Source organism: Panulirus ornatus, chromosome 33 (assembly GCF_036320965.1).
Source record: "Panulirus ornatus isolate Po-2019 chromosome 33, ASM3632096v1, whole genome shotgun sequence".
Classification (NCBI taxonomy): Eukaryota; Metazoa; Arthropoda; class Malacostraca; order Decapoda; family Palinuridae; genus Panulirus; species Panulirus ornatus.
This window is the reverse complement of record NC_092256.1, coordinates 22,206,323-22,233,800: the sequence shown is the minus strand read 5'-3', so window position 1 is coordinate 22,233,800 and position 27,478 is coordinate 22,206,323. Positions and strand designations below refer to the sequence as shown.

General features: G+C 42.5%; 2 protein-coding genes across 6 annotated transcripts in view; one reads left to right on the top strand and one right to left on the bottom strand.

Annotated features, from left to right (window-relative positions):
- Window positions 1-12,552, bottom strand: part of trbl (tribbles pseudokinase 2) — a 153,657-nt gene extending 141,105 nt beyond the window's left edge. The window contains exons 1-2 of one of the 2 annotated variants that reach the window (XM_071681872.1): window positions 12,433-12,552; window positions 551-732 (exon numbers count right to left, since the gene is read on the bottom strand). The gene's annotated coding sequence lies outside the window, so the exon portion shown is untranslated. Of the gene's footprint in view, window positions 1-550; window positions 733-12,265 lie in introns of both variants that reach the window. The other variant, XM_071681871.1, reaches the window with a different exon arrangement.
- Window positions 12,553-14,125: 1,573 nt separating this feature from the next.
- LOC139759585 (N(4)-(Beta-N-acetylglucosaminyl)-L-asparaginase-like) lies at window positions 14,126-27,478 on the top strand. 4 transcript variants are annotated; one of them, XM_071681877.1, is made up of 4 exons: window positions 14,126-14,558; window positions 22,117-22,308; window positions 24,191-24,347; window positions 25,113-27,478. In XM_071681877.1, the coding sequence occupies exons 2-4, from the start codon at window positions 22,188-22,190 to the stop codon at window positions 25,894-25,896; spliced, it is 1,062 nt and encodes a 353-aa protein (XP_071537978.1). In that variant the 5' UTR covers window positions 14,126-14,558; window positions 22,117-22,187; the 3' UTR covers window positions 25,897-27,478. The 4 variants fall into 4 exon arrangements, with proteins under 4 accessions (XP_071537978.1, XP_071537976.1, XP_071537975.1 ...); XM_071681875.1 differs by lacking the exon at window positions 14,126-14,558 and adding an exon at window positions 19,015-19,448; XM_071681874.1 differs by lacking the exon at window positions 14,126-14,558 and adding an exon at window positions 21,471-21,629.

Genomic DNA, 27,478 nt, shown 5'->3' with positions numbered 1-27,478 from the left:
TGTCTCACATTTGGAAAATGTAAATGATCATGACTCAGATCGCCATCTAAGAACAATTGATAGTTCGATGTAAAAAAATAGTCAGCTTTTCGTTTTTAGTTTGGCCCACTTGGCTAAAAAGGAGTCCGGTGTATGATAACCGTGTTCGCACCTACGATGAGAAGAAACCTTAAAATAACAGCAAAAGTTTCCCTCATGTTTTTAGCTTCTACGTCGTCTACGTGCCTCTGCAAGTCCTACTCGGGTTGAGATGATTCACATGGAGAAGAAATCGTGGTGTAGGAAACGAGTAAAATCATTTTGAACTGAAACGAGTGGCTGGAGGAGGAGTAAGACGGGAACCTGAGCCAAATGTCACCGTATGTGTCAAGCCGGTTTTGCAGAAGAGACTTACGAAGAATTTCTGACGAAAAGATTTAAAATGTGCGCCTCCCCAGACTCTGGGGGTCTTGTGCGCTTACTCAGACTCTGGGGGTCTTGTGAGCCTCCACAGACTCTGGGGGTCTTACGTGATTCTGGGGATTTCATCCGATATATCCTGACAGCTTACCTTGAGGCACATGCTCGAGCATTAGGCTCTGGTGTTGTACATCTTCATACAATCTTGCTTGAATAAGATGCTCCACAATGTGGTGGTGTCGAAGGGTGGCATCAGTGGACTTCCTTCTGTTGAAGGCTCTTCCACCCGCTCCACTACAGACAGGTCCACTTCGGGTACACCAACACCTTCGCCTGTGGTTGAGGAGACGAGGAAGGTACTGTTAAAGCTCGTTGGCTCTGTGTTAAACCTGTACATCTATGTTAGATTACGTGTTCTCTGTGTGTGTGTGTGTGTGTGTGTGTGTGTGTGTGTGTGTGTCACTCTGTGGCATGACGGGAAGATGTTGGAATCCATCGATAGGTGGGTGCATCAAGCCAAGGACACTGCGCCTGGCTTTAGGCTGAGAGAGAGAGAGAGAGAGAGAGAGAGAGAGAGAGAGAGAGAGAGAGAGAGAGAGAGAGAGAAAGAAGATCTATAGCCTAAAGCCTATGCGAAAAGTTGATGTTAGAAAGTGATCGGATTACGTCCACACGCATGTTCATCTGTAAGCCAGTGTGTCATTAATTTCCGTACGTTGTTGTTTCCCTGGCCAGAGCCTCTCGCCAGGTCTCACCTAAATAACTAAGCCCAGAGGACCAGACCTTCCCAGGAGGGATATACCGCGCGCCTCCCAGCCATGGTCATGCAGATCTCGTCGGCTGTAACCTGTTCTGGATTTTGGAAAGACGGGTAAAAAATGACTCGATGTTGCTAGAAAATATTAGGATTGTAATAGACGTATACAAGACTGTAATAAATGATCATAGCTCTGATATCTAGATGCTGGAACAGTGTCCACTGAGAGGTTTCGAAGAAGGTTGTCAGCTTTGATAGCTGGCTCCAGAGGGGCGCTACATCTGTGGACACCAACCCTCCACCCTCACCCCCGTGGGAAAATTCTGGGTGACCTGAAATCAAATGTGGGTCCACAAATTACCCAGGGTTCACGAAGACTATTCAGGCAAACCCGATTTATTTATGATGTCCTCTTTTTTCTTACATGAAACTTCAATAAGTGGGTGGACAACTTTTGAATCGGATCGGCCGGTCTTGCTAAATGTGGCTCAAGAAAGCACCACCATCTGTCATGTCACTTGAGACACTGGAGTATAGAGATAGGAATCAGATCTCATGATCTTGACCCGAAGAAAATTGTTTTAGCTTTTATACATCGAACTCGAATGCTTGCATATGATGCAGCTGAACTCGTCTCTTCCTACGTCAGTAGCTCATTTCGCGTCTTCTCATTAACGTGACAGTGGATGATACATAGATCGAAATATAGAAGCCAAACATGCAGCCACCACGTACGGTTTTATTTTATCGATACCACACTAAGGCAACACAAGCAGCTACAACACTAAGGCATCACAAGCAGCTACAGACACTAAGGCAACACAAGCAGCTACAACACTAAGGCAACACAAGCAGCTACAGAACTAAGGCAACACAAGCAGCTACAACACTAAGGCAACACAAGCAGCTACAGAACTAAGGCAACACAAGCAGCTACAACACTAAGGCAACACAAGCAGCTACAACACTAAGGCATCACAAGCAGCTACAGACACTAAGGCAACAGAAGCAGCTACAACACTAAGGCAACACAAGCAGCTACAACACTAAGGCAACACAAGCAGCTACAGACACTAAGGCAACAGAAGCAGCTACAACACTAAGGCAACACAAGCAGCTACAACACTAAGGCAACACAAGCAGCTACAACACTAAGGCATCACAAGCAGCTACAGAACTAAGGCAACAGAAGCAGCTACAGAACTATGGCAACACAAGCAGCTACAACACTAAGGCAACACAAGCAGCTACAACACTAAGGCAACACAAGCAGCTACAACACTAAGGCAACACAAGCAGCTACAGAACTAAGGCAACACAAGCAGCTACAGACACTAAGGCAACACAAGCAGCTACAGACACTAAGGCAACACAAGCAGCTACAACACTAAGGCAACACAAGCAGCTACAACACTAAGGCAACACAAACAATTAGCGCAATACCGGACACAAGGTTTTGTCCAACAGTAAATTTTTCTCTGGATCCAGTGCGACGTCTACGAAGGATCTATAGGATTAGGAACAATGTTTCTCCTACGATTTCTTTTTATATTTCCGGTTTTAGTTCTGATGACTTCACGTGACGTGGTAGTTGCCTGGCGGTGCTCTGGTCCGTCTCCGGCTAGTTGTCTACAGCAATGTGCAACTGTGTTGTTGCTCACATGTAAAGATCGAGGTGAAGCGACCTCACAGTCAGTGGAACGCAATGTATATGAAGTTCCCATGACGTGGTGCCATCATCAGGGCGCTCCATGTGAGCGTCACTGAACTGGAAAACTATGGTTCACACAGCGAGTGGTCCCACGTCCCCTCCCTGTGTACAAACAGCCAGGCCTGTGTCACTGTGTCAGGTCTTGCTCAACGTCACCCCTGCCAGGGATATGTGAAGCGTGAGGGGCCTAGTGTGGTGTAGTGGTAGTGTGGTGGAGATGGTGCGTAGTGATGGTGGTAGTGTGTGGTGGCGGTGGTAGTGTGGTGGTGTGTGGTGGTAGTGTGGTGGTGTGTGGTGGTAGTGTGTGGTGGTAGTGTGGTGGTAGTGTGGTGGTGGTTATATGGCGGTGGTGGCGGTGGTGGTGGTTGCTCAACCCTGGCCAAACACCTGCCTGGTGGGGTTGTTACCCCCTCTGACCCCACCCCTCATGGGTTGCGTCACAGCGGCCGCGTTTGCCCCCCAGCTGGGCAGGAGGAGAGTTGGGGGGTTGGTTGGGGGGTTGGGGGTTGGGCCGTTGTCTCACATGATCAAGTGTCCCCCACCATCGAACCCCCCCCACCCTGGACCCCCACCCTAGACCCAGGTGGCTGGTGTCACCTCATGACACAACCCCACCCCCCCACCCCAGTCCCCCCCAACACCTGTTCATGCACGAGTCTTGATTCTAATTTTACCTCACCAGGTGCACTACGGCCTACTCCGGGGGTCGAACCCATCACCGTGCAGTTATGACACCAATTATGAGTTTCCACATCCATAGCTCCGCGTGTACCTCGCCAGCAGGTGTGCCGACGTCACTGAAGGTTTCCACTATTGCAGCTGCCACACATGTGTGTACCATCACCTGGGTAGAACCAGGTGTAGTTCACGGCGGAGACTCACGCAATCTCACTCCAATCTGAACCTCATGCTGAACTAGAGCATTCTCGTATGTGAACTTTCTCAGACCTCATCCTGATGCTTCAGACGACATATCTGGGCCAAAATGTCGGCCGCTGGTGACACGCCATGCCTCAATGGGTCACAGGTACACGGGTCCTCCAGGTGCACGGGTCCTCCAGGTGCACGGGTCCTCCAGGTGCACGGATCACAGGTACACGGGTCCTCCAGGTGCACGGATCACAGGTACACGGATCACAGGTACACAGGTCACAAGTACACGGATCACAGGTACACAGGTCACAAGTACACAGGTCACAAGTACACAGGTCACAAGTACACAGGTCCCAGGTACAAGATTCCCGGACAGGCTTGTAGGTGAGATTCGTCTTCACGTATTCCTTCAAGCCACACTTCCACCTTACAAAACCTCACTAACCACTGGACATAACCCCAGCCACTACCTGCATCCAGACGCGGGCCAGGATGCTTGTCTTCCATGTCTTACTGATAGATATCTTCAAAAGACCATGTAATGGAACCCTCTCAGCATTTGTGAGATGTCGTCATTAGGATGATCAACAAGGGATGTTTAGTATAGGCTTCGAGACGTATGTTTATTGCACAATTTTTGCCCTACCTCAGCCAGCTTCGTTCCACCACACCACCACCGGCGGCTTGAGAACCATGGAAGTCATAACAAATGATGTTTTGTGATCACGCGCAGGACGGTGAAGGTGACTATCATGAGGGTCATGCGCGCCTCTGTCCATGTCCAGGTAGTCACATGATACGTACTAATAGAGGCGCGCGCGCACACACACACACACACACACATTTGGCATAGGCTGGGGTAGTGTGTGCACACGCAGGAGTAAAGGCATGTTGAACATACATACAAGGATGAGAGACGGGGCACCACGAGTGTAATACTCTCTCCTCGTAACGCTGAATAATGTAATGACACACACAAAGCCCACGAGTCCAGAAATCCCTCCTTGTACTACACAAATGGGTAATTGCACACAAACAAAAGTATGCCGTTTCGTAAGGCCACACAACTTGGACAAATGTCCGTTACCGTTCATGATGTAAACTATGGGCAAACTTACCAAGTAAAGACCATTTGTTTACATTACGAAATCTTGACTCATGAGCCCGTCCAACAGGCGTGTACGACCCCTGCACCACCATCGCAGTTCTCAGGCCATCGTAAAGCCCTGTCGCAGTGAGGGACATCTAAACAAAGACCCATTCGCTGAATTTATCATCTATTGAGAAATCTGTCATGAACCATACGACACGACTGTTGCTTCACATAAACAAACCATGAACTATGTCATGCATCCGCTCTCCCTTGTTGGCAAACACGTGATGAGAAATTAGCCAAGTATTCATAGGAATGACTGAAGACCAGGTAAACAAAGGATTAGGCTTCGTGTAAACTGCATTCAGTAAACTGTAGCTCTGTAGTGAAGGTCATCTGGCAAAACTGTCTTGTGTGTCACTAACAAGTGAAGGATTTCTGTGAACAGTTATCCAATTTCCTTTATAGTACCAAGAACCAGAGACGCAAGAAATGTTCTTCAGAAGAAAAAAATGTACACAACCACGCAGCTATGCAAGTGTTGCAACGTTTAAATGACGACGTTGTGAATAATTCTCTTTTTTTTGTTCCATTCAGTACTGGGCGAGGCGCCGCCCAGGCCTTGCGCAAGTTGCTCTTATTGAAGAGGTGCCAAGGCCCTTTGTGTATGTTTTACCGTTGTCCTGTGGTGGTGGTGGTGGTGGTGACAGGCGTGTCAGTGTCACGGCCTCTGTGTCTAATCACCTAGTTGTGCTGTACGGAGAGGTGGATACTTCACCACTCATGATTAGGTGGACACGAACAAAGACCACAAGCACATGAATGCGCACGCAGGACACTAGAATGCACATAAACATACGTCCATCAACACAAGAACGTAAATAGATTTACATAGGCCAAGACACACTGACATATGGGTACACACACACACTCACACACACAAAGGAACAACGGACGCATGTCATCGGAGGCTTCTCGACATGGGGTGAGGTCACTAGTGAAGTACCACAGGGTTCTGTTCTGGGACCATTACTCTTCTTGATTTATGTAAATGACTTGCCAGACGTTATAACTCTTGCTGGAATATGCATGCGGATGACGAAAAGGTCATGTGGGAAGTGAGGGGTGAGGTTAGACGAACCAGAGGATATAACATTAAAGCAAGCAAGAAACTTGTTAGAAAAAAATAGATGTAAAGAAGTACTTTAACGTAATAAGAGTTGTGGATGAATGGAATATACTGAGCGAGGAAATCATAAAAGCAGACAGCATTCAGAAGTTTAAAAAGTTGCAAAGTAGGTTCGGGAGATGGGGTACATACGAGCGCAGAACTCCCTCTTGTACAAAAGAAATGATAATTACAAATAGATAATTATAAATAGAATAATATAAATGAATTATCATGACTAATTACAAATAGGTAAGTACAAATTAGTCATTACACATCCCAAACTGTGGAGCAGGAAGGAGTTCACGCGACTATGGTGACTACATCAAACGCAGGGAAGAAGATAAATACAAATATCTATAGAAAAAAAAAGAAGCTCGTATATCAGGAGAAGAGGTTGTGGTCTCACAGTAATGGAATTCTCATCAGAGCGTGAGAGGCAATTGGTCAGAGGAAACCAGATTAGACTTCTTACAACTGGACTGTTGGTCGACAAGTGACAGTCGTAACACATGGGTTGTGACGAAATATATTCTTCCAGATGGATCAGGAGGGGAGTTACTAGAACCATCTGAAAGTCCATTTTCTTTTGACCAGGGAGGAGCAGACAGTATGACAATAAGGTATGCACGTAGTTCATTGCATGTGGAGGTCATGACTGAGGGATTGGGGCCGCTGTTGTTCATCATGTTTACGTCCGATGTTTGCCTGATGTGCTGGAAACATCTGATATTTGCAGATGATAATCAGTTGTTGGCTTGAGATTCAATCATTCATGAGGAATTGTGGACGAGCTTTCCCACAACCTAGATCTAACAGTTGATCAAATATGTCCGATACAGTTGAATGCTCACTGAAGAAGAGATGGAATGAAAAGAGTAACAACTTCACGGGCGAATAACCAAACAGATGTACGTGTCAGAGGAAGAAGGGAGAAAACAAGAAGGAGGAGGAGATTTAAGGAAGGAGTGAAAGAGGCTCTAGGGTATCGGGGCCTGAACTCTCAGCAGGGTGAGAGGCATTCGTAGGGTAGCATGACCTAGACTGATGTTGTATAAGAGGGACGACGTGCTGTCAGTGGCCTGAACCAGGGTTTATGGAGCGACGAAGAGTTACCATAAGGCAGTCTGAATGGCTTGGCTGCAACTATGTATAAAGGAAATGTATGTATGTATGTATGTATTATTATTATCATTATCCTTATTATTATCATTATTATCATCAATTATCTTATTTCTATGTTACATTATTCATTATTACCATTACTCTTTATCCTTAAGTATTCATGTTTTTGTATCGTATGAGATTACCTTAATAACGACTCTACGAGCGGAATGAAATATGATTACTGATCTCAGACGGTCGGCAGGTGTGGTGGAGACACCATGCCACTGCTATGTTGTACACTCAGTCACTGAAGGCAACAAAATCATCGACATTCTTTGTCACATTTTTTTTTTGAAGCTTTGCTCATTGTTTTTATTTATTAATACGAAGGACAATATTGTTAGTTCTTAACATAAAAAAATAATGAACTCTGAACTTTTGTCGATTGAGGTATAAAGCGTGACCTGTGAACTATACATTGGCTGGGGATCAGCTATAAACCTTAACCTATAACCACGACCTCCTGGTGAAGACCACATGACTCCAGTGGTAGCAGTGAGGCCTACCACCACCACCACCCACCACCCTGACCCACCTGCCACCACCATCAACCACCCTGACCCACCTGCCACCACCATCATATTCCTCCAGCTGCCATCTGTAACACTACCACCACCACACTCCCCACCTCCTCACAGCTGCCGCCCACCTATAGTGGAACTGTCAGTGAGATATGATGGATGAACAACGTGAATGAGAGAGAGAGAGAGAGAGAGAGAGAGAGAGAGAGAGAGAGAGAGAGAGAGAGAGAGAGAGAGAGAGAGAGAGAGAGAGAGAGAGAGAGAGAGCAGGGCTCCCTCCTCACCATCCTACTCATTTCCAGTGAAGGCAGAGTAAGCCATTTACCCTTCAAACCCACATGATGGGGGTCAACCTACATAGGACAAGGAATACTGAATGCGTCCTCAACTAACTTCAGATCTCGCTACAACCATTATTGTCTTCATTCTTTTCCTTATATTCAACTTTCCTTTCACCTAAGTTGGTCGTGCTTAGGACCTGTTCCGCTCGTACCAAGTCGCTAACCACACACATATGTATATGAGAGTGTGAATTCCACTCTAGGAAATAATATGCAGCGTAGGGAGTTCCCCCCTTGAGGGCAGGAAATGTCTGTTCTCCTCCTCCCCCTCCTCCAACAACAACAACAGCAGCAGCAGCACTAACGGTAATAACAGTAATAGATGAGGTTGCAAACAGGACCCACCAACGCCACCTTGACGGTCAGACAGACTGTGGGATCTCCCGCCCACCTGACCTCTCAGGCCGGAGACCAGCGTCGTGGGGCATTACACACGACACAGAGAGGTGAGCGAAGGAGGCCTCTTCTTCGTCTGTTCACGGCGCTACCTCGTTGATGTGGGACACAGCGGATAAATAGGTAAGTAATATATATATATATATATATATATATATATATATATATATATATATATATATATATATATATATATATATATATATATATATATATATATATATATATATATATATTATGATAACAGAGCTGATCGTCCCACTGACAACAAAAATATGAAGATTGCAACAGCCTCTAGGAAAACACTGATTGACCCACAAGCCGGTAGAGGGCCAGTTGTCACGCTGTATAGAGCGGTGACCAACTTTCTAGGCGGTCAGGGTTACAGCGGTGTTGCTCGGAAGGTGGATCAAGTGGGATGAGGAGTACGTGAAATGGGATGAGGAATACGTGAAGTGGGATGTGGAGTACGTGAAGTGGGGTGTGGAGGACGTGAAGTGGGGTGTGGAGTACGTGAAGTGGGATGTGGAGGACGTGAAGTGGGGTGTGGAGTGCATGAAGTGGGATGCGGAATAATGATAATGACCATGCGTTCCAGCTACACTTCTTCTTAGCTCTTCCCTTCAGACAGAGACCCGAGACTCACCTAATGTACGATATTCAAGCTTTTCTATCCATTTTGTCCTCCTGGGACCTGTACGTGCTACAGTCCTTCCCATTCAGAAGTGCAGAGAAGCTAAAACAAAGAGGTTTTACAGCACGCGTGATGAACCAACGTTCCTCCAGCAGTTTTATGGTACTACGAACAGGACATAAGCAAGGCTAAGATGAACTGGGGAACAAGAGTGATGAAGAATGGGAGGAACAGAGGAAAAGAGAGGAAGGGGAGAGAACATCTCTTGTCACCTTGCATAGCCCTCCAAGGCTCTGCAAGGTAACTCATTGAAGATTATCATACCACCTCTCGCCAATCACGCCATAAACGTCTTTCTAAACAGGTACTTTTCCCTGTGGTTTACGGATACTTTGACACTGAGGCACCGGCGCAAAAATAGTACATGATATCTCTAAGTATAAGGTGTAACTAAGGATCAGAAGAACGTGTGTATCAAATCTACTGAACAAAAACGAGTTAGAAGAGAGGGTAGTGTTGACAGCACAACTGAATTATCAGAAAACAGACACACACACACACACACACACACACACACACACACACACACACACACACACAAAGGACAACTGGACCTTCACGCAGGTACGAAAGTGGGACACCTTCTTAGATGGACAACTCTCGTCACTATGTATTTGTGGGGAAAACATCTTAGATTGGGTGATCCCTAAGGGGCTCATTGTTAGGACCACCTTGATTCTCATCGAAGCAAAAGATCTACAGTCAAAACTGAGTTTGTTTACAGATGATGCTATACTTACGGGGGAAGCAAGGAACGTTCACAAGTGCAGGATCTTACACTATGACCAGGATGAGCTGGTGTATAAACATAGACTTCAGACGAAAACCTGTCCAAATAAACGTCAACTAAAGAGGAAGAGAAAGGGTGAAAACAGACCGAACATTGATTATTTCACGAACGAGCTGCAAGACTCAAGTCTGCCACATAGATCAGGAGGAGAATCACACTAGGAAGACGGTGGTGAAGGAAAACTACTACACTTATCGTACACCACCAGAGCAGCAGCCATCAGGCACGTGGACCGCGAGTTACATTAAGAAGATATTTTCGACTCGATGTTCGACCCAAGATTAGACTGTGTGCGTCAGTGGCTTCGTCTTCCTACAGTGATGAAACCCATCCGTGAGAGAGAAGGTCCACCAAAATGCGTCATTAAAAGTGGGAGAGAGAGAGAGAGAGAGAGAGAGAGAGAGAGAGAGAGAGAGAGAGAGAGAGAGAGAGAGAGAGAGAGAGAGGAACTATCAACAAGAGAAGGTGAAGAAGGGGAACCCCTCAAGTTCACAGGGGTCATGATGAAATCATCTTTAATCGGTTGTTTTATGACATCAAGAGGAATGGAGCAACGAGAGGTCGTTAAGTGGATCTTGTAGCAAGAGTGGAGCCAGGAAGGACGTGAGACAATGGTTCTTTAGTAATGCAGCGGCGTCTGACGTGTCAAACTGTATGATGAAACCCTACAGACACAGCCTGGCTGAGAGATTTAAAAAGAGAATGTTTGACTGAAATCTAAGCTCAAGAGATGGGATTTCTCGAGTGTATAACTCTCACCATATGCAATAACAGTTGTTTATATCACACACACACACACACACACACACACACACACACACAGTCCTCAACCTGAAGCCAGGGTACCGCATGAGGAAAGTGGGAAACGAGACTGTCTCCTGGTACACACCAGAACAGCAATCAGTCACGTGGTTAAGGAAATATTGAGCAAGCTCTCCACACACTACACGAGGCCAAAAGTACAAGTTGATTTTCAAGCTGAGTCACCCCGGGTCTTCGACAGATGCAGGGATGAAACAACCAGAGGCCATGAAAGAAAAGAAACTCGTTAGGAAGGCTGTAAAGAAGTCCTTTCCTAGTGAGAGAGATGAGGATAAATGATATAAACTGAGTTATGAGGCGATGAATGCGGACAGCTACGAAAGTCTTAAGTTGTTTGATAGTAAAGTTCAAAGATGGGGCACCACGAGTGACGAAATCCCTCGCCGTACAGTACAAATATGTAAAAAAAGAGAAAAAAACGTAAATAAGCGGACTCTTACCTAAACATATTATTCGATGATATCAAGGTCATGACAGAGAGAGAGAGAGAGAGAGAGAGAGAGAGAGAGAGAGAGAGAGAGAGAATGACAACGATTGCTTCAGCTGATAAGGAAACCTGAGCTCCAATAATTGGCCTGATATAAGTGTTTTGATGAAATCCAGTCCGAGTTCAGTGCAAGGTAATGAGGAAGAGACGAAATGAGAGAACGCCTCAGTGTGATTATTATGATCCAGTGGGATACACAAGTTACAGACCCGTGTGTGTGTGTGTGTGTGTGTGTTGGAGACTGAAGGCTGGACATTTTGCCAAAATCGCACCTCAGGAGAACCATGAGAGAGGTGGACTGTCTGTTGGCAGTTACGGCAATAGCATACGTTTGGCAAGTTATTCACAACAAACATCAGACCAGACCTGGATCACGCGCCTCAAGACTAGTCAGCGAAACTAAAGAAGCGCAAACATTTGACTGAAAGGATCGAGTTAAGGGCAACAAATACGATGGCTAAAATCAGAAACATGAGCTGCAACGAGTTGATAATGGCCACAGATCTGTCCGCTATTGAAGAATGAAGAGAGAGGGGTTACCTGATTGCAGCATTCAATTTACTAAATTACTTGGACGACGTCAACATTAAACGTGGTTCCTCACGAGATGCAGGACGAGGTTAACCAGAGACCACGAGAAGCAGCATTTAGAGAAGCTGGTTAGGACGAAGAGAAAGGAGAATCCTTTGTGTGCAAGTCTGGTGAACTTTTGAAAATACTAAGTTATAAAACTGACTACTGATTGTATAGAAATGTTTGATGAATGTTATATGGTGGTGGGGAAGGTTCAAGAAATGGGACTCCACGAGTGTAGCACTTCTCCGTACTGTACTGCAAGTATGTAACAACAAAGTTACATGTGCACAGAGCACACACATTCAACCTAAAAACACACACACACACGCACGCACATGAGTGTCAAACTTTCTTTCCTAACACACACACACACACACAAATATTTTGTAAACACGCATAATTGTCTTGTTAAGCTCACACTTTCATACACACACAAATTACCTCACTCTCTTTCTCAAGAATGTCATCACCTCTGATGATAGGCAGGGTACGCAGGACAACACGGTGAGCACACACTTCCGCCGCTGACAAAAGTAGAGAAGTATGTAGCGAGTGTGGTGAGAGCAGGAGGGGCCGGGAGGAGGAGGAGGAGGAGGAGGACCCGCCACACCAGCAACACAGCTGACGGCTGACTCACCTCACCTGCTCACGGGACCAGTTGGTGGTCAAGCCGCAAACCTGCGCCTCACCTCCAGCAGCAAGACACCTGCTCACACTAGCAACTTGACGACTACTGACGAAGCTCTGGACGTGCCTGTGGTTCTGGGCCGGTGAATACCTAACAGTATAGACCTCTGATCGTTTGGCCAGTTAGAGCAATTACCGTGAATAGTTCCACCTGACGGTGATTCACTGATGGAATATCTCACTAACGAGAACAACTACATCTAAGAATCGCAGCATCACTGGGGATCTCTTGGTGTTGGCCGTGGGTAGCGCCTGGTGAGCAAGAGGTGACATTGCTCGTATACATCATGACTGCCATACTCATCGCTCAGGCAGTTTAATCATTCCCGACTCTCTGTCGTCACCGCTCGCCCTCAGTGACTTAACGCGGTAGTTTCTGTACGTGTATATTACCAGGAGGGGATTCAAGTTAAACTATTATGGCTTCCCTTCCACACACATCTCCGAGAACACTAGATAAAGAACCTGTTCAGAACAGCGTGTTGTGAAAGAGAAGCTCATCACTCGATATACACACACACACACATATATATATATATATATATATATATATATATATATATATATATATATATATATATATGTTAGTCTCAGCCTACATCATCGTCAAGAACTGGTATATTTGCTTGTTAATCATGACAGAACGACCCTAAAGCATGACGGTCCAGCACTTCACCACGACGATAGCGCCCTCTGATAACCTTGCGTGCGACGTGACCCATTAAGATCAAATCTAAAGGCAGATCATCTTGGATCGAGACATCGTGCTCAAGCGTCGTAATGCTGTGTTCAAGAAGGTGATCTGAAAAAAAAACTAAGATGTAAGAGCAGTTCAGGACAGTGTTCGAAAAATGCCTTCCTGTTGCTTGGTAGCTGTAGTGAGGTGGTGTAGTGAGTACGTGGTCCAGCCTCACCACTGACTCACCTGAGGTGATGACACCATTGGTGTTTTTCTCGGAGAACCATACGTGACCAGCCGCACACAAGTGGAAGGTCATGTGGGCTGTCAGGTGTGTGTTTGGTTAACGATCTCGTCTGGGCGACTCACGCGATCTCAGCCATTAGTAGTGCTACACTCCCCCTCCCTCCTCCCACGACACACACACACACACACACACACACACACACACACACTGACGCATGTAGGAGAGGGTGGGGAGGACCACCTACGATCCTCACTCTCTCACGCACTTTCTCAAATACCTGACGATGTCCCTGATAACGTTTATCTACAGGCCCAACTGTTATCATTACGAGGTTATAATGATAACTTATAAATGAGGAAGGAGAGCGATTGCAGTCGCTCTTTCGAAAAAAAAAAAAAAAGAGACACACGCAAATAAAGATGACGTATGGCTAACCAGGGTTGGCCCAACGTATCCATCTGAGGCCCTAAGCTGAGTAGAGGGGGGGGGGGGGGGGGCGCTCTTCCACCCTTCAAACTCCCTCCCCTCCAAGTCACGAGATCAGGAGGGAGGAGGATACCCAGAAAAGCTTGAAATTTCAGGGTGTACAGGACAACACATTTCCTGCTTTCTGAATTCTCCGGCTCCCTGAGAGGACGTTGCCTTACTTTCTGAGCTTACAGGAAGGGCTGGCCTTGTGGCTAACACAGAAAAACGGCATAGAAAATGAGATGATATGAAATATGTGACGGTCGTGGTGGTGAGCCAGCCTCCGAGAAGAGTCGACTCATTGTCGCCGCTTCGCTCGAGGCCTCACACAGCCGTTCACAGGCTTCAGTAGGCTCGAAACTGGAACTCGTGTGACTGACTTTCTCGTTCTCATCTGAGATGCGTTTCTCCCACACTTGTACACGAATGTCCTCCGGCATTTGTCAAATTGTACGTCAGTAAAATACTTACAAATATTGATAGAAGTAAGACTAAAAATAAAAAAGTATTGCCACAACACTATCGCCAACAACAACAACCCATAACAATGAAGATAATGAAACATATCCTAAGTTTCATAAATTCAGTATTGACAACTGTGCTTCCTGAACCAGCACTTCACCTGCGAGGGGCAATGATAAGAGAATATCTATCTATCTATCCAGCTCCTGCTGTAAAACTGGTAAGGGAAAATACTCGATATTTCTTCTTTTTTTTTTTTTTTGTGTGTGTGTGCGTGTGAAGCGTATTCAAACAAGTGAAATATGTTGCAACACATAATTACACTTCATAGAATTTATCTTTTTTTTTCCCGCCATAATCGAAGCGTCGAGTGTGCGATCAACACAAGGATGACGCGACTTGACCGGAATGTTGCAATGCACGATATGACTTAATTCATCACTTGAAATATAGTTTCACAAACACCTTTAGATTCAGGACACGTTCTTCTGTCAACACTTATTAATGCCACTAAACTCTCCGCCTTGCACAAGTGTGGAGTTTATATTAGAGGTGGAAGGATGGAGTGAAAAAGATTTTGAGCGATCGGGGCCAGAACATGCAGGAGGGTGAAAGGCGTGCAAGGAATAGAGTGAATTGGAACGATGTGGTATACCGGGGTCGACGTGCTGTCAATTGATTGAACCAGGGCATGTGAAGCGTCTGGGGTAAACCATGGAAACTTTTGTGGGGCCTGGATGTGGAAAGGGAGCTGTGGTTTTCGGTGCATTACACATGACAGCTAGAGTCTGGGTGTGGACGAATGTGGCCTTTGTTGTCCTTTCCTAGCGCTACTTCGCGCGCACACGGGGTTGTTGTTGTTGTTGTTGTTGTTGTTACTGTTGTTGTTGTTGTCATTTCATGTGTGGCGGGGTGGCGGCAGGAATGGATGAAGGCAGCATGTATGAATGTGTGCATTTGTATATCTGTATATGTCTGTGTATGTATATGTGCATGTGTGGGCGTTGATGTATGTACATGTGTATATGGGTGGGTAGGACCGTTCTTTCGTCCGTTTCTTGCGCTACCTCGCTAACCCGGGAGACAGCGACAAAGTATAATAGAGAAATGAATAAGTAAATAGATAATGATAGATACTATATATATATATATATATATATATATATATATATATATATATATATATATATATATATGCCAGCTTCCCTGAATGATTTGGATGAGCAAGTTTGGACTTGAGCTGATGAGGAACTTTAGGAAAAGATTGGTTAACGTACAAGACAGCCCTGACATCGTTATAGCTGATGTTCAACGTTGGCATCACACATATTCTATTGAGCTTACACTGCTGATACAGACAATGTTTACATTCTGGTTTAAGATCTTTCGTTGGGCCAGGGGTCGAGGAACATGAATATAAATGTTGCCCTTAGCAGTGACCTGAAAACGAATCTTATTACGTGGATGAAATAACCAAGAAAGCTATTTATCAATTATAACCAGGTATGTCCGGGAGAGAGGTACACGTCTGAACCTTGTTCATGACCCTTTTTTTTTTTATCATTTACAAGACGCATTTATAATACTGATTAACAGAGGAAGAGGATGTGATGAAAACACGTAGACTACAAGTACTTGTGACTATGTCATGAAAAACAGGTTCTAATGCATTACATTGTCACTGTCTTTTGCTCCATGAAGAATGGTACTCGGATATCAGTATTCATTTGAAATGTGGTTCAACTTTCTTTCTATAGTCAACGTCGTTTTTTTCCTTTGTTGCATTAGAAATTCTATGCCATAGAAATATGGCTCTTTTTCTCATACTTTATCACACTTTCTCCTTCCCCCATCAAAGGTGAACCCAGTTTCTAAACCCGATCTTCATCGCTATAACAACCTGGACTCTATATTAATCTGTTTACTCCCCATGAGATCACAATCACCGTTATCCTGCCAAGATAACACGAGACTCAAAATAGACACGCAGTTGGTGAGGATATGGCAGCACTGGCAGCATTTGAATAACAGCTAACGACATTCACCATCAGTAAGAGGAAAGACTCCGGGACCTGTAATTGGATAACTCAGGACTGAATACGAAAATTACCGATGCTGATTCCCGTTCCTGGAAGTTATTGATGAAAGTCACACGGGGGTGACGGAAATTACTGTGATTATTAACAGATCTACACAGCCGGGTACTGCTGCCACCCTCCGGTCACAACTGATGACTAGGGTGGATAACTGCATCACATCTGTCAGCCAACGAGTGGAGCTCATGTGATTGGTTACAACACGCCACATGACTGGCCAGTTGTGGAGCTCATGTGATTGGTTACAACACGCCACATGACTGGCCAGGTGTTGGGCTAATGTGATTGGCTACATGTCACATGACTGGCCAGGTGTGGGGCTCTAGTGATTGGTTACAACACGTCACATGACTGGCCAGGTGTGGGGCTAATGTGATTGGCTGCATGTCACATGACTGGCCAGGTGTGGGGCTCTAGTGATTAGTTACAACACGTCACATGACCAGTCAGGAATGCGACTCATGTGACTGGTTGCAACACGTCACACGACTGGCCAGGTGTGTGTGTGTGGGGAGGGGGTGATGGAAAGGGGGATGGGAAGGCACTGGTGATTGGCCACAACACTGAGCTCACATGACTGGCCGTAAGTACGGCACTAGTGATTGGCCACAACGCGTCTCGTGACCGGCCAGGAGCATGGCCTTTGTGATAACGTTATCAGTCTGAGTAATACGCATGAAACCTTGACTCGTTGTGTGGCACCAGCGCAGCGTTCCTGGTGAAACGCTGGCTTCACTGACGGGGTATACAACGTGCATCGTCTACTCCCGACCACACACACACCTCCGACAGCCTGATCTCTTAGACGTCGTTGCTATCATGAATAATGATCGGGTCTTCGCGTATCTAAGAAGCAGTCGTCACTGCTCCTGGAGTCAGTGGGGAAGATCTGCCTCACACCATGTAGGTACACATGGCAAAAACACGATTTTCCCAGAGGGGTCCGACGAATTTCGAAATGATCAATACGACTCGTGTCGTCTCGGTAGGGTCGAGACAAATTTACGATTAGTTATGGTATCCCCACATCGAAATATGAAATCGATAAACCATTTATCATCATAATTGACAGGAAGTGTTGCAATCAATCGATAGAGTACAACATTACGAGAACAGGGCTACCAACACGGGGACGGCCAGAACAATGAGAACTTTCCAGAATTCTTCGTCTCTGGTGTAATATTGTTTCCCACAAAAAAAAAAGACGGTAAGATAGATGTATGTTCTTTCGTGCGTACATACATGGGTGTGGGAGGTAGTCAAGACTTAACTACCTGCAGAACATCGTACCTGACGTGACCTTTTGGTCACACTGTTCACCTCGCGTTCCGCGTCACTCCAGGTACTTGGTGTTCAGTTATCTCGGTTCCTCGTTGAACAAGAGAGAATCAATCTTCAAGTAGCTTTATATCATGAGGGTGCAGAGAATCTCCACCTGGAAATTCTTCTTAGTGATACACTATCAAAGTTCTCTTCACAGAAGCCTGGCTGATTCGCCTTCAACTCTGAGAGTCTAATACCGAACACGATCTCCAAGCTAGCCATAGATGAATGGCGACAATCTTGCCTTCATAAACACCCGCCTTGGAGTCACGATTATTTCATCGTTGACCGTCATGATTCAGGCAATACCTGCACCATCAAGTTCGCATCAGGTGAAAGACGAATAATAGAAAAAAAAATGCAGGGAATTAATCATGGTTCCGCGGGTCCTGACTTGATAGGAAAGTAAGAGGAAAAGACGACAGAAGGGGAAAGTATTCCACGACTTGCTGCTGCTGTTGCTGCAAGAAAGGAGGTATAACGGTCAATCCTCGAGTGGTCGGTCACCACACACAAACTACATTGCTATCGAAATATTTTTGTGGTCGAGAGCTTCAATGCTACAAGTTACTTCTCACAGATCACTTTGGTCATCGAAGCATTTCTGTCCATACGAGTCCGACCGATCCTTTGTTGTCCTGGATGTCTCCAGGACTCCACTGATGTCACTCCGTTTCATCATTGTATGTACACAGGTGTCAGCCGTGAGAGAGACTCTGATGACATTGTGAGGAAGGCTGGAAGGATTACAATACTCTCAGGGAAGTATTGTTTCTCTTTTTTTTTTCTTTCTTCGAGCGATGATGACATTCCTACATTTAAAGCTTAACACACGGAACTTGGGAAATGAATCTTCAACATTCTTGACACACACACACATACCATCACTCCACTCAACCACATCAACCATCTGGCTAAGTACAGGATACAAGGTCCCTCATACCAGAACGTCGAGTCCAGACCCCAGAACTACGCCTAACCATTTAGAAGTAAAAAGAAATTAGAAATATTCAAAACGTTTGCAAGAGCAAATTCTATCTCTTACACCGAAGCCTGGCCCAGCCTGTCCAGGAAATTGATCCTCAAGAGAGGCAATCAAGTCTTTCACCAGAGAGGATTCGCGGACATCAAGCTTGCACTACTGTAACCACCCGCAGTTGGCTCACCCAAGGTGAGGAGCTCAGCGTGTACAGATCCATAACCACGTACCCCTCGGTCTCATCCAGACAGAGAAATTTCAACAAACTCTTGGTTACTCAGAGTTCAGAGGTCTTTGACAGGATGCATTGCTCCACACTGATAAACAAAGGTTTCCTGATCACTCACTGCTGTTAGTCTTCATAACCAGAGCTGATGTTTGCTTTGGAAACAATTGTCCAGCATTCAAACATTCAGTTCAACAGTTACAATCGCCACCTCTGCCACAGAACAGACGTGTCGACTTCACATAGCGCGTGAATGGTGTGGGCCGCTATCACCTACATGTGGCGCGATGATTCTCGAGCCCCGACTGCCATAGCTTACATCAGTCGCCCAGCCTGTGTCTCGTGTGACGTCGCTGGCGATATATCACAGAAAGCAGGTGGTAGCAGAACACTGGCCTCTGAAGCGCCACTGTGCTCTGGTCCCCAGTCTGACCTTGGGCCGTATAAGGGTATCCCTCTGTTGACGCGCGGTCAGGAAATATTGCGGTAAGTCACACAACTTCCAAACTTGCTCGTCTATCCAGGTCTTACTGAGAAACCTCTCACGGAGGATTTTGTCGAGTGGCAACGAACTCCCAGTATGACACTCTGGATCCACACTGTTTTGCCTTGAATTATGTATGGGTTGGGATACAAACCAAGATGATGTGAGACGTAACAGAAGTACAGTTATGCAGCACCCAGGTATATATGGTCAGACCAAACTCCTTCCATACAGCCAAAAAATTATTTACCTGGTCATACTGAAGACACTAACAAATAGTCAGTGTGCGATGCGTGAAAGCTTATTTATCTACATATATTGAGTATCATTAAGGTTGTAGGCGTCAAGTTATATCCATCAGCCAAATATCTCGAATTTCACCTGCAGATGTTAAAGGTAATTGTAAGACCATACATGATATGATTCCATGACTGGCCTTCGATATATTGTTTTTCACATAAAGTAAGTCATATCATTATTTACCTGGTTCAAGACCAGTGGATATAAGCCTCATGTGGCTTATATTTTGTTGTTATCCTTGATTTGTTTCGAAGACTATCTATTCTTGTTCAGTCTGTTTATCTCTCTTGTATATACAGTGTGTAACGAACGACTATGGCAATAAACATCTAATGCCAGTCATTAGAATATTATAAACTGACAATATTTTCCAAGCCCTTTCCCTTTAGACCATCACCATACAGGCAAACGTAAAATGAAATAAACAACTATCATTTTACTCTGTATTCTCTTTATGAAGTGCAAGATACAGTGCAGTGCAGTTTATAGCCAATGACGAAGTAGTACTAATTTAGTTTAGTTACTCATTACAAATATTGTTTTCTTTCAAAGGAGGACTATAGAAAGAACGGTATGGCATAGGGGAGACTAGACTATCTTTATATAGCTCGAGACCATAAAGAAGGATAATTGCAATCTCCAACACCAGCATAATCAGACTCTACAGAAAATCAGCTGGACATTTCCTTATTTTCCTTAGATTATTTCTATTCTTTTCTGAATTCTGAAAAGATTATTTGAAAACAATTTTTGGTTTAATGTGATCGCTAAGCACTGGCAAGAAAACGATCACCGTGTAGGCCTTAACAACCGTCACATGATACCCCTCATCTGAGTATGCTACCCGTAATGTCACTGAATCTGCCTTAATTGCTAATATTAAGAATTCTAATTAGTCCCTAGATGACTTTAAAGCAATCCTATTATCAATTCAGTCATTATGAAAGAATTATTACCATAAGAAAAGTAGTAGAACTCACATGTCATTATCCAGGCCAACCTCCCTCACACAACTCCCTTTAACCACATGGCACCCCAACTCTCCCTTCAATGGTCACTGTCAGACTGTGTTGTATAGAATGGCAGAAGTCAGACGGTATTTTTGCTGTGGTGTTGGAAGTTTAAAAACTTTATGAATCATTGGCACCTACTGAGGCAGGCTGTTTCAGTGAAACATGTGCCACATGCATAGAAGGATTACTTGTTATATAGAATTATGTAGACTATTGAAATGCAATTTCACCTTCATAGCTATCATCAGGGACTAGTGTCATCAGTATATACATACATACATATATATATATATATATATATATATATATATATATATATATATATATATATATATATATATATATATATATATATATATATATATATATATATATATAATCACCATGATCGACTTGGGTTTATAGATATTTCTTCCAATGGGTTATAAAGTAAAAGAATATACGCGACACATAACGATACGTTCTGCGACTAGCAACAGGTGACGCAGACGTAAACAAACAAAATTAAATCCGTATTCTTGTTCGGATGCATTACGAATTACTCTCATTGTATTAAAGCCTTGAGTATTTAATGACAAAAGGATCAAAATATTTATTAGCGTAGTAAACGTGTTTTAAAACTATTGTCTTCAGTGTAATGCATATTGTTCTTATCATTATACAGCGCAGGGATATTTCAATTCCTAAGCAAACTTGAAGACGAAGTTGATGATAATACGTTCGGACCAAAGTTTACAAACAGTGACATTTAAGTTGATAAACCTTGGGAATCAAGACGATAACAATCAGACGAAGAAAGAAGGTTCCTTCTCCTAGTACCATAGTTCCAATCCAGACATTAACATAGAAAGTTATCAGATAACGTAAGAGGTAAGGTAGCCTGTACCACTGAAAATGTATTGAGTGGGTTCTTACAGTGGTGCAGAGAGATTATTGTCCTATGACACTAATTAAGTGCAAGTAATGCTTTTTGTGAACCATATGGTGTTATTACCTTATTGTTTTGGACATCCGGATCATTTTTGTTAGGTTAGGTTTGGTATGGTGCACTGAATTTTTCCTCTGGTGGTTTTTGATGTTTTTTGAACGAGTTTGACCATCATTTCTACCGCTATACTTTGTGTGATTTCCCCCACCCAAAACCCAGGTTCCCAATGGGGTTCCCCTATTATCGTTGGATAAGAGGAGGGTAGAAGTGAAGGTCAGAGTCGTACAAAACACCTTAAAAACCATTGGATAACAATATTTCAACTATCAAACAGGTGAATGACCGAAAAGGTAATTTTAACCGACCATATAATAAAGGTCTGATTGAATAGTATTACATGACTAAATCAATAATTGTATTATATTTCAGTTATTGGGAGCCAGAATAATATGCCTGATGACATTTGAAGTAAATCTCTCTAAGAAGAAATAAGAGGTAAAATGAGAATCAAACCATGGATGTATTTGTGTTTTGTGATTCACTTCACTACTTCACTGCATGCAGAAGGCTTGTTTCCATTTGTAATAAACACTTGGTCTTTTACAAATGCCACTGAAAAAGGTTAGACCATTTTTTCTGTTCAATTCTTATTTTAGCTTGGTTAGGCCATTAATTCACATGAACTAGATGTGGCTCATTTCCTTCAGTTAGTGGATTCTTAAAAAGAAAATTAAGATGGATGTTTTATCTGTTATTTGGCTTTTTGAAAATATTCATTGTGACTTACAATTGTGTACCAAGGCTCCAGCCAAGATATTTTATACTTAGATTAGCATCAGGACAATCATTTACTTTAATGTTTAATTTTGTATGATAGGTTTATTACCATGGATCTTATTATTCTTGTTTTAACTGATCTGTGTATAGGAGAAGTTTAGAATAAGTTTACTGTCAGAATATCAATTAGTTAGGACAAGATTAGATGGTAGTTATTGTTGAGAATGTAGTTGGTACATTCATACAAGATAATGATACTCCTGTTTGGGTAAGTTAAAGGGTATTTCTGACAGTTGCTTTCTAAATGATTTATGTCCTTGGTATCCTTTAGGGTGCTTGGTAGAAATGTTGTTCCTGATTTTTTTACAAGCCTCAGCAATTTCCTTTTCAGGCACTTTTATTGACTAACATGTGTAAAGTTCTAAACATGGCATGCCATACTTTTGCCTCTATCTCCCCAGTGGTACCTGTCCATCTCTTCCTAAGTATGACGAAGGGTCCTTCCTTCAGGCAACCACCACTAACATCTATGCAAAGTCTTTTTTTGTGTCTATTATGTTCTTCAGTTGTTGCCATCGCATATGATATCTTTCTTATTTATACAGCAGAGGCTTAATTCTTTTTTTTCTGTACTACATCATTTCTTACTTTCTCTGTTTGTCTCTCTTACCATTATTTTTAGCATTTTCATAACTGCAGCTTGAATGCAACCTTTTTGATTAACAGACTTCGGAATCAGTATTTGAGGCAACACTGTTTCATAAGTATATCATGTGAATTGTAATATTTTGTATGATTATGATCATGCAAATATTTTCTATTCAGATATTCATGTTATATATATTATGGTCTAATGTCATGTGCTGTCCATTTTCACCAATATCATTCATAATACGAATCATGTTCACCAGCACTGTATCATTAATGAAAGTTTACTCTACAGTAATCATTACAGCCAGACTTGATTATTTTGTATTTTATTAGCCAAGTAATTAAGTTAAGCATTTACAAATTACAGTTAGATTGATTTATAAACAACCTTTCTTTAGCAATGTATATGTGCCTGAGTGCTATGTATGCATATGTAGACATTCCCCACTTGATGAAATAGATCCATATCCTAAAGTTGTTACAGTGAGTGAACCACATTTTCCTAGGAACTTCCATTACATGAATTGAGATGTGTTCCATGTCTTTGACCATATAATACTCTAAAAATACCTCTAATTTTGTACTGTTATGGTATTATATAAGCTATACCATAGCTGCAATTCTGTAATGATACTGTAAAACATTGAAAACATAGACAGTGTGTGTCAGGGTGGCAAAGTGGTGTTGTTGGGAAGAGGCACCACCTCCAATTAGTTCATTAAGATACACTGCCTATTGCTTACAAATTTCCTCCTTTGTTACTAGAATTTTCTCAGACTTGTTTAATATAGTTTCAGTTGACACACTCTTTTTCTTCTGCTTTTATTCACCTTCCTCCAGAAAGCTTGTTGTTCATTCTTAAACCTTGATTCATTATTTTTACCAGTTCCTCATTTGCTTTCCTATTATTGATATCAAGCAGTGTCATTAAACCAGATCATTTTCTATCTTTACCGAATCATATCCTTTATACTGCAGCTGTTGTAAATTGAAATTACTTTAAGCAGGTGTTACCTGTAGAAGTATAGATATAATAGAGTGGCTGAATATTTAGGCCTAGTTTTTTCTATCGCAGCATGGACCATATTGTATGAAGAGGGTGGCTCAGCACTAGATGCTGTTGAGAAAGGATGCACAGTATGTGAAGAATTACAGTGTGATGGTTCAGTAGGGTTTGGTGGCAGCCCTGATGAAAATGGAGAAACCACCTTGGATGCTATGATAATGGATGGGTAAGGATAGTATCCTGCTAATAAGGCTGCAAATCTGTGTACACATATAATGTACAAAGTAACAGTACAGATACACTGTACTTTCCTTTTTATTTTGTATTAAAAGTCTGCCAATACAGGTATGATTAATGATGGTAAATGTACATTTAATTGTTGAATATGTGGGTTTAAATTGCTAAAAGTTCATAATGTAATGCTGATTTTTTTTATATTACTACATTTTATGTTGTTTGGTTAATTGTACTTTTTGCCTCTAATCTCAGTTCCAGTCATTTGGCATTATATGACTAATTCTTGCTTTTGTATTGCTTAAAGTGGTTGATTTAGCAGACTGAAGCATAGAATTGGCATTAATGAAGAAAAAGTTTAATTTCTTTGCTCAAAGACAAGATATTGCATGATGAACTTCATGGATGATGGTTATTAAGTGGTGTGAATTTTTGGGGTAAGAAAATAGCAAACCATATTTGTGTTCAAATGCTGAGGTATTTTACCATTTTTTCAGTTCAAGTACATGTGTGTGTGGGCGTGTATGTATATACATGTGTATGTGGGTGGGTTGGGCCATTCTTTTGTCTTTTTCCTTGTGCTACCTCGCTAACGCGGGAGACAGCAACAAAGTATAATAAGATATAAATAACTTTTAAGAATTTTCCTGTGGAAAAGATTTGATAGTGCCAAGTATAATTATGAGTATGTGAAGGTGAGGCAGAGGTTAAAATTGATGTTTTTTTAGATAATTCAGTCTTTTATTATTCTAAACAGGAAAACGCATGATGTTGGAGCGGTTGGTTCATTACGAAGAGTGAAGAGTGCCATCTCAGTTGCACGTAAAGTGATGGAACACACTACTCACACTTTACTTGTGGGAGACCAAGCAACAAAGTTTGCTCTTATGATGGGTTTTCAAGAGGAAAACTTGACAACTAGTGCTTCTGCTGAACTGTATGACAAGTGGGTGAAAGGGTCATGTCAGCCAAATTACTGGAAAAATGTAATGCCAGACCCAGAAACTTCATGTGGACCTTACCATCCAGTAGATATCAAAGGAAATGAGGTTTCATGCTCTATAAAAGATGAAGGGGAAAATTCTTATATTTGGAACCATGATACTATAGGAATGATAGCTATAGATTCAAAAGGGCATATAGCTGGTGGGACATCAACTAATGGTGCCAGTCATAAGGTACCTGGGAGGGTCGGAGACTCACCAATTCCAGGTAGTGGTGCATATGTTGATAAATTTGTAGGAGGTGCTGCAGCCACTGGTGATGGAGATGTAATGATGCGCTTTATGCCAGCTTTATTAACAGTGGAAGGAATGCGATCGGGTCTTACACCCCATAAGGCTGCTGAAAAGGCTTTATGGCAAATTGTTTCCTACTATCCAGATTTTATGGGTGCTATTGTGGCAACATCTATCAATGGAAAATATGGGGCAGCTTGTCATGGCTTGGACAAATTCCCTTATGCAGTGGCTAATCCTGAGTTACAGTCAGTGACTGTGATGTCTGTTCCTTGCATATCTGTGGGTAAATATTTCACTTAATTGTATTTTACCAACTGTTGTAATTTTTTTTTCTTATATCTAGAAAGCCATTTTCCAAATTCTTGCATTGAGTCATGTAAATATTCATATGACTGCATATACTTTGTTTTGGACTTGCATTTATATTTTTTGTGTAATACATTGTTTCCATTTATAATCTTACTTAATTATCCCTTGGGATGGGGAGAAAGAATACTCTCCATGCATTACCTACCTGTTGTAGAAGGCGACTAAAAGGGGTGGGATTGGAGTGCTGGAAATCCTACCCACCACATTTTACTTTTCCAAAAGAAGGAACCCAGAATGGGACCAACTGAGGATTTTCCCTCCAAGGCTCAGTCCTCTGTTCTTGACACTACCTCACTAATGTGGGAAACAGGAATGTGTATGAAAAAAGTTAATCTTCCTAACAAACTTAGATATATGTCCCTAAGAAATATTGTAACTATGAAATGTATTTTCATCATTCATCATTACCCCCATTGTAATTTGATATCATTGTTATTATGATTAGTTTTATTTTTTTCATAATCACCATTTCTCACGTTAGTGAGGTAGTACTAGGAATTAATGAAGAAAGGCTGCATCCACTCACTTACATTCTCTAGCTGTCGTGTGTAATGCACTGAAACCACAGCTATCTCTCCACAACCCATTTCATGTTTTACCCTGAATGCTTTACATGCCCTAGTTCAGTTCACCCCGGTTAACCACATTGCCTCTATGTTTTTGCTACCTTTCATTGAAAAGTAAAATAGCCGTGTTTTAATGCACATATCAGAAGTACAGAATCTTTCTTTGGTAATTTTTGGTATAATGTACATCATATATTATTGTTATTTGATAGTTTTATATGGAAAGGAAAAGCTGAATTATCTGTAATATATTTTGAAAAATGTTTTTCTACTAATAAGTAGACGATTACTTGCTAGTGCTGTATTAGATTTCACAATGTATTAAACAGCTCTGCATGTGACATGTTAGATAATAAAACTTCTGTACCGGTGATAATAATACTTCAGTCATAGGTTCATGCTTGCTTCTGTAGTTATTGAAACCTAAGGTTGTTTTAAATGAGTTCCTGATTTAGATCTACACATGCCACGTCTTTGACAACCAAATTTTCACACTGGTGTACTAGTTCAAGAGCATTTAGATAAACATCAAAGTATATTATTACCACATCTGATGTTGTGGGAAAACTTAATCCCTATCCTTTCATTAAAAAGTGAAACACTCGTTTTAATGCACATGTAGATATCGTAGGAGAGAATTTGTGTTGTGTAATTTTTAGTGTAGGTAACATCATATATGACTTGCTGTTGGTTTGAAAGGGAAGAATGGCATCATTTAGGTGTGTTTCAGGATTTTATAGCTAGAATAGTTTTTCTAGTTTGTGTTATAGACTATGATCAGTGCTATATTTTCTTCATTTGAATTTTTTCTGCTGTAAAATGACCATAAAATGATGAAATTTCATTGAATATTTGGAAATGATATAGGTGTTTTAGAACTATGAATTTTAATTCAATAACCTGTGTACATTTTTTGCACTTTTATATTATATATCTATCATCATAAA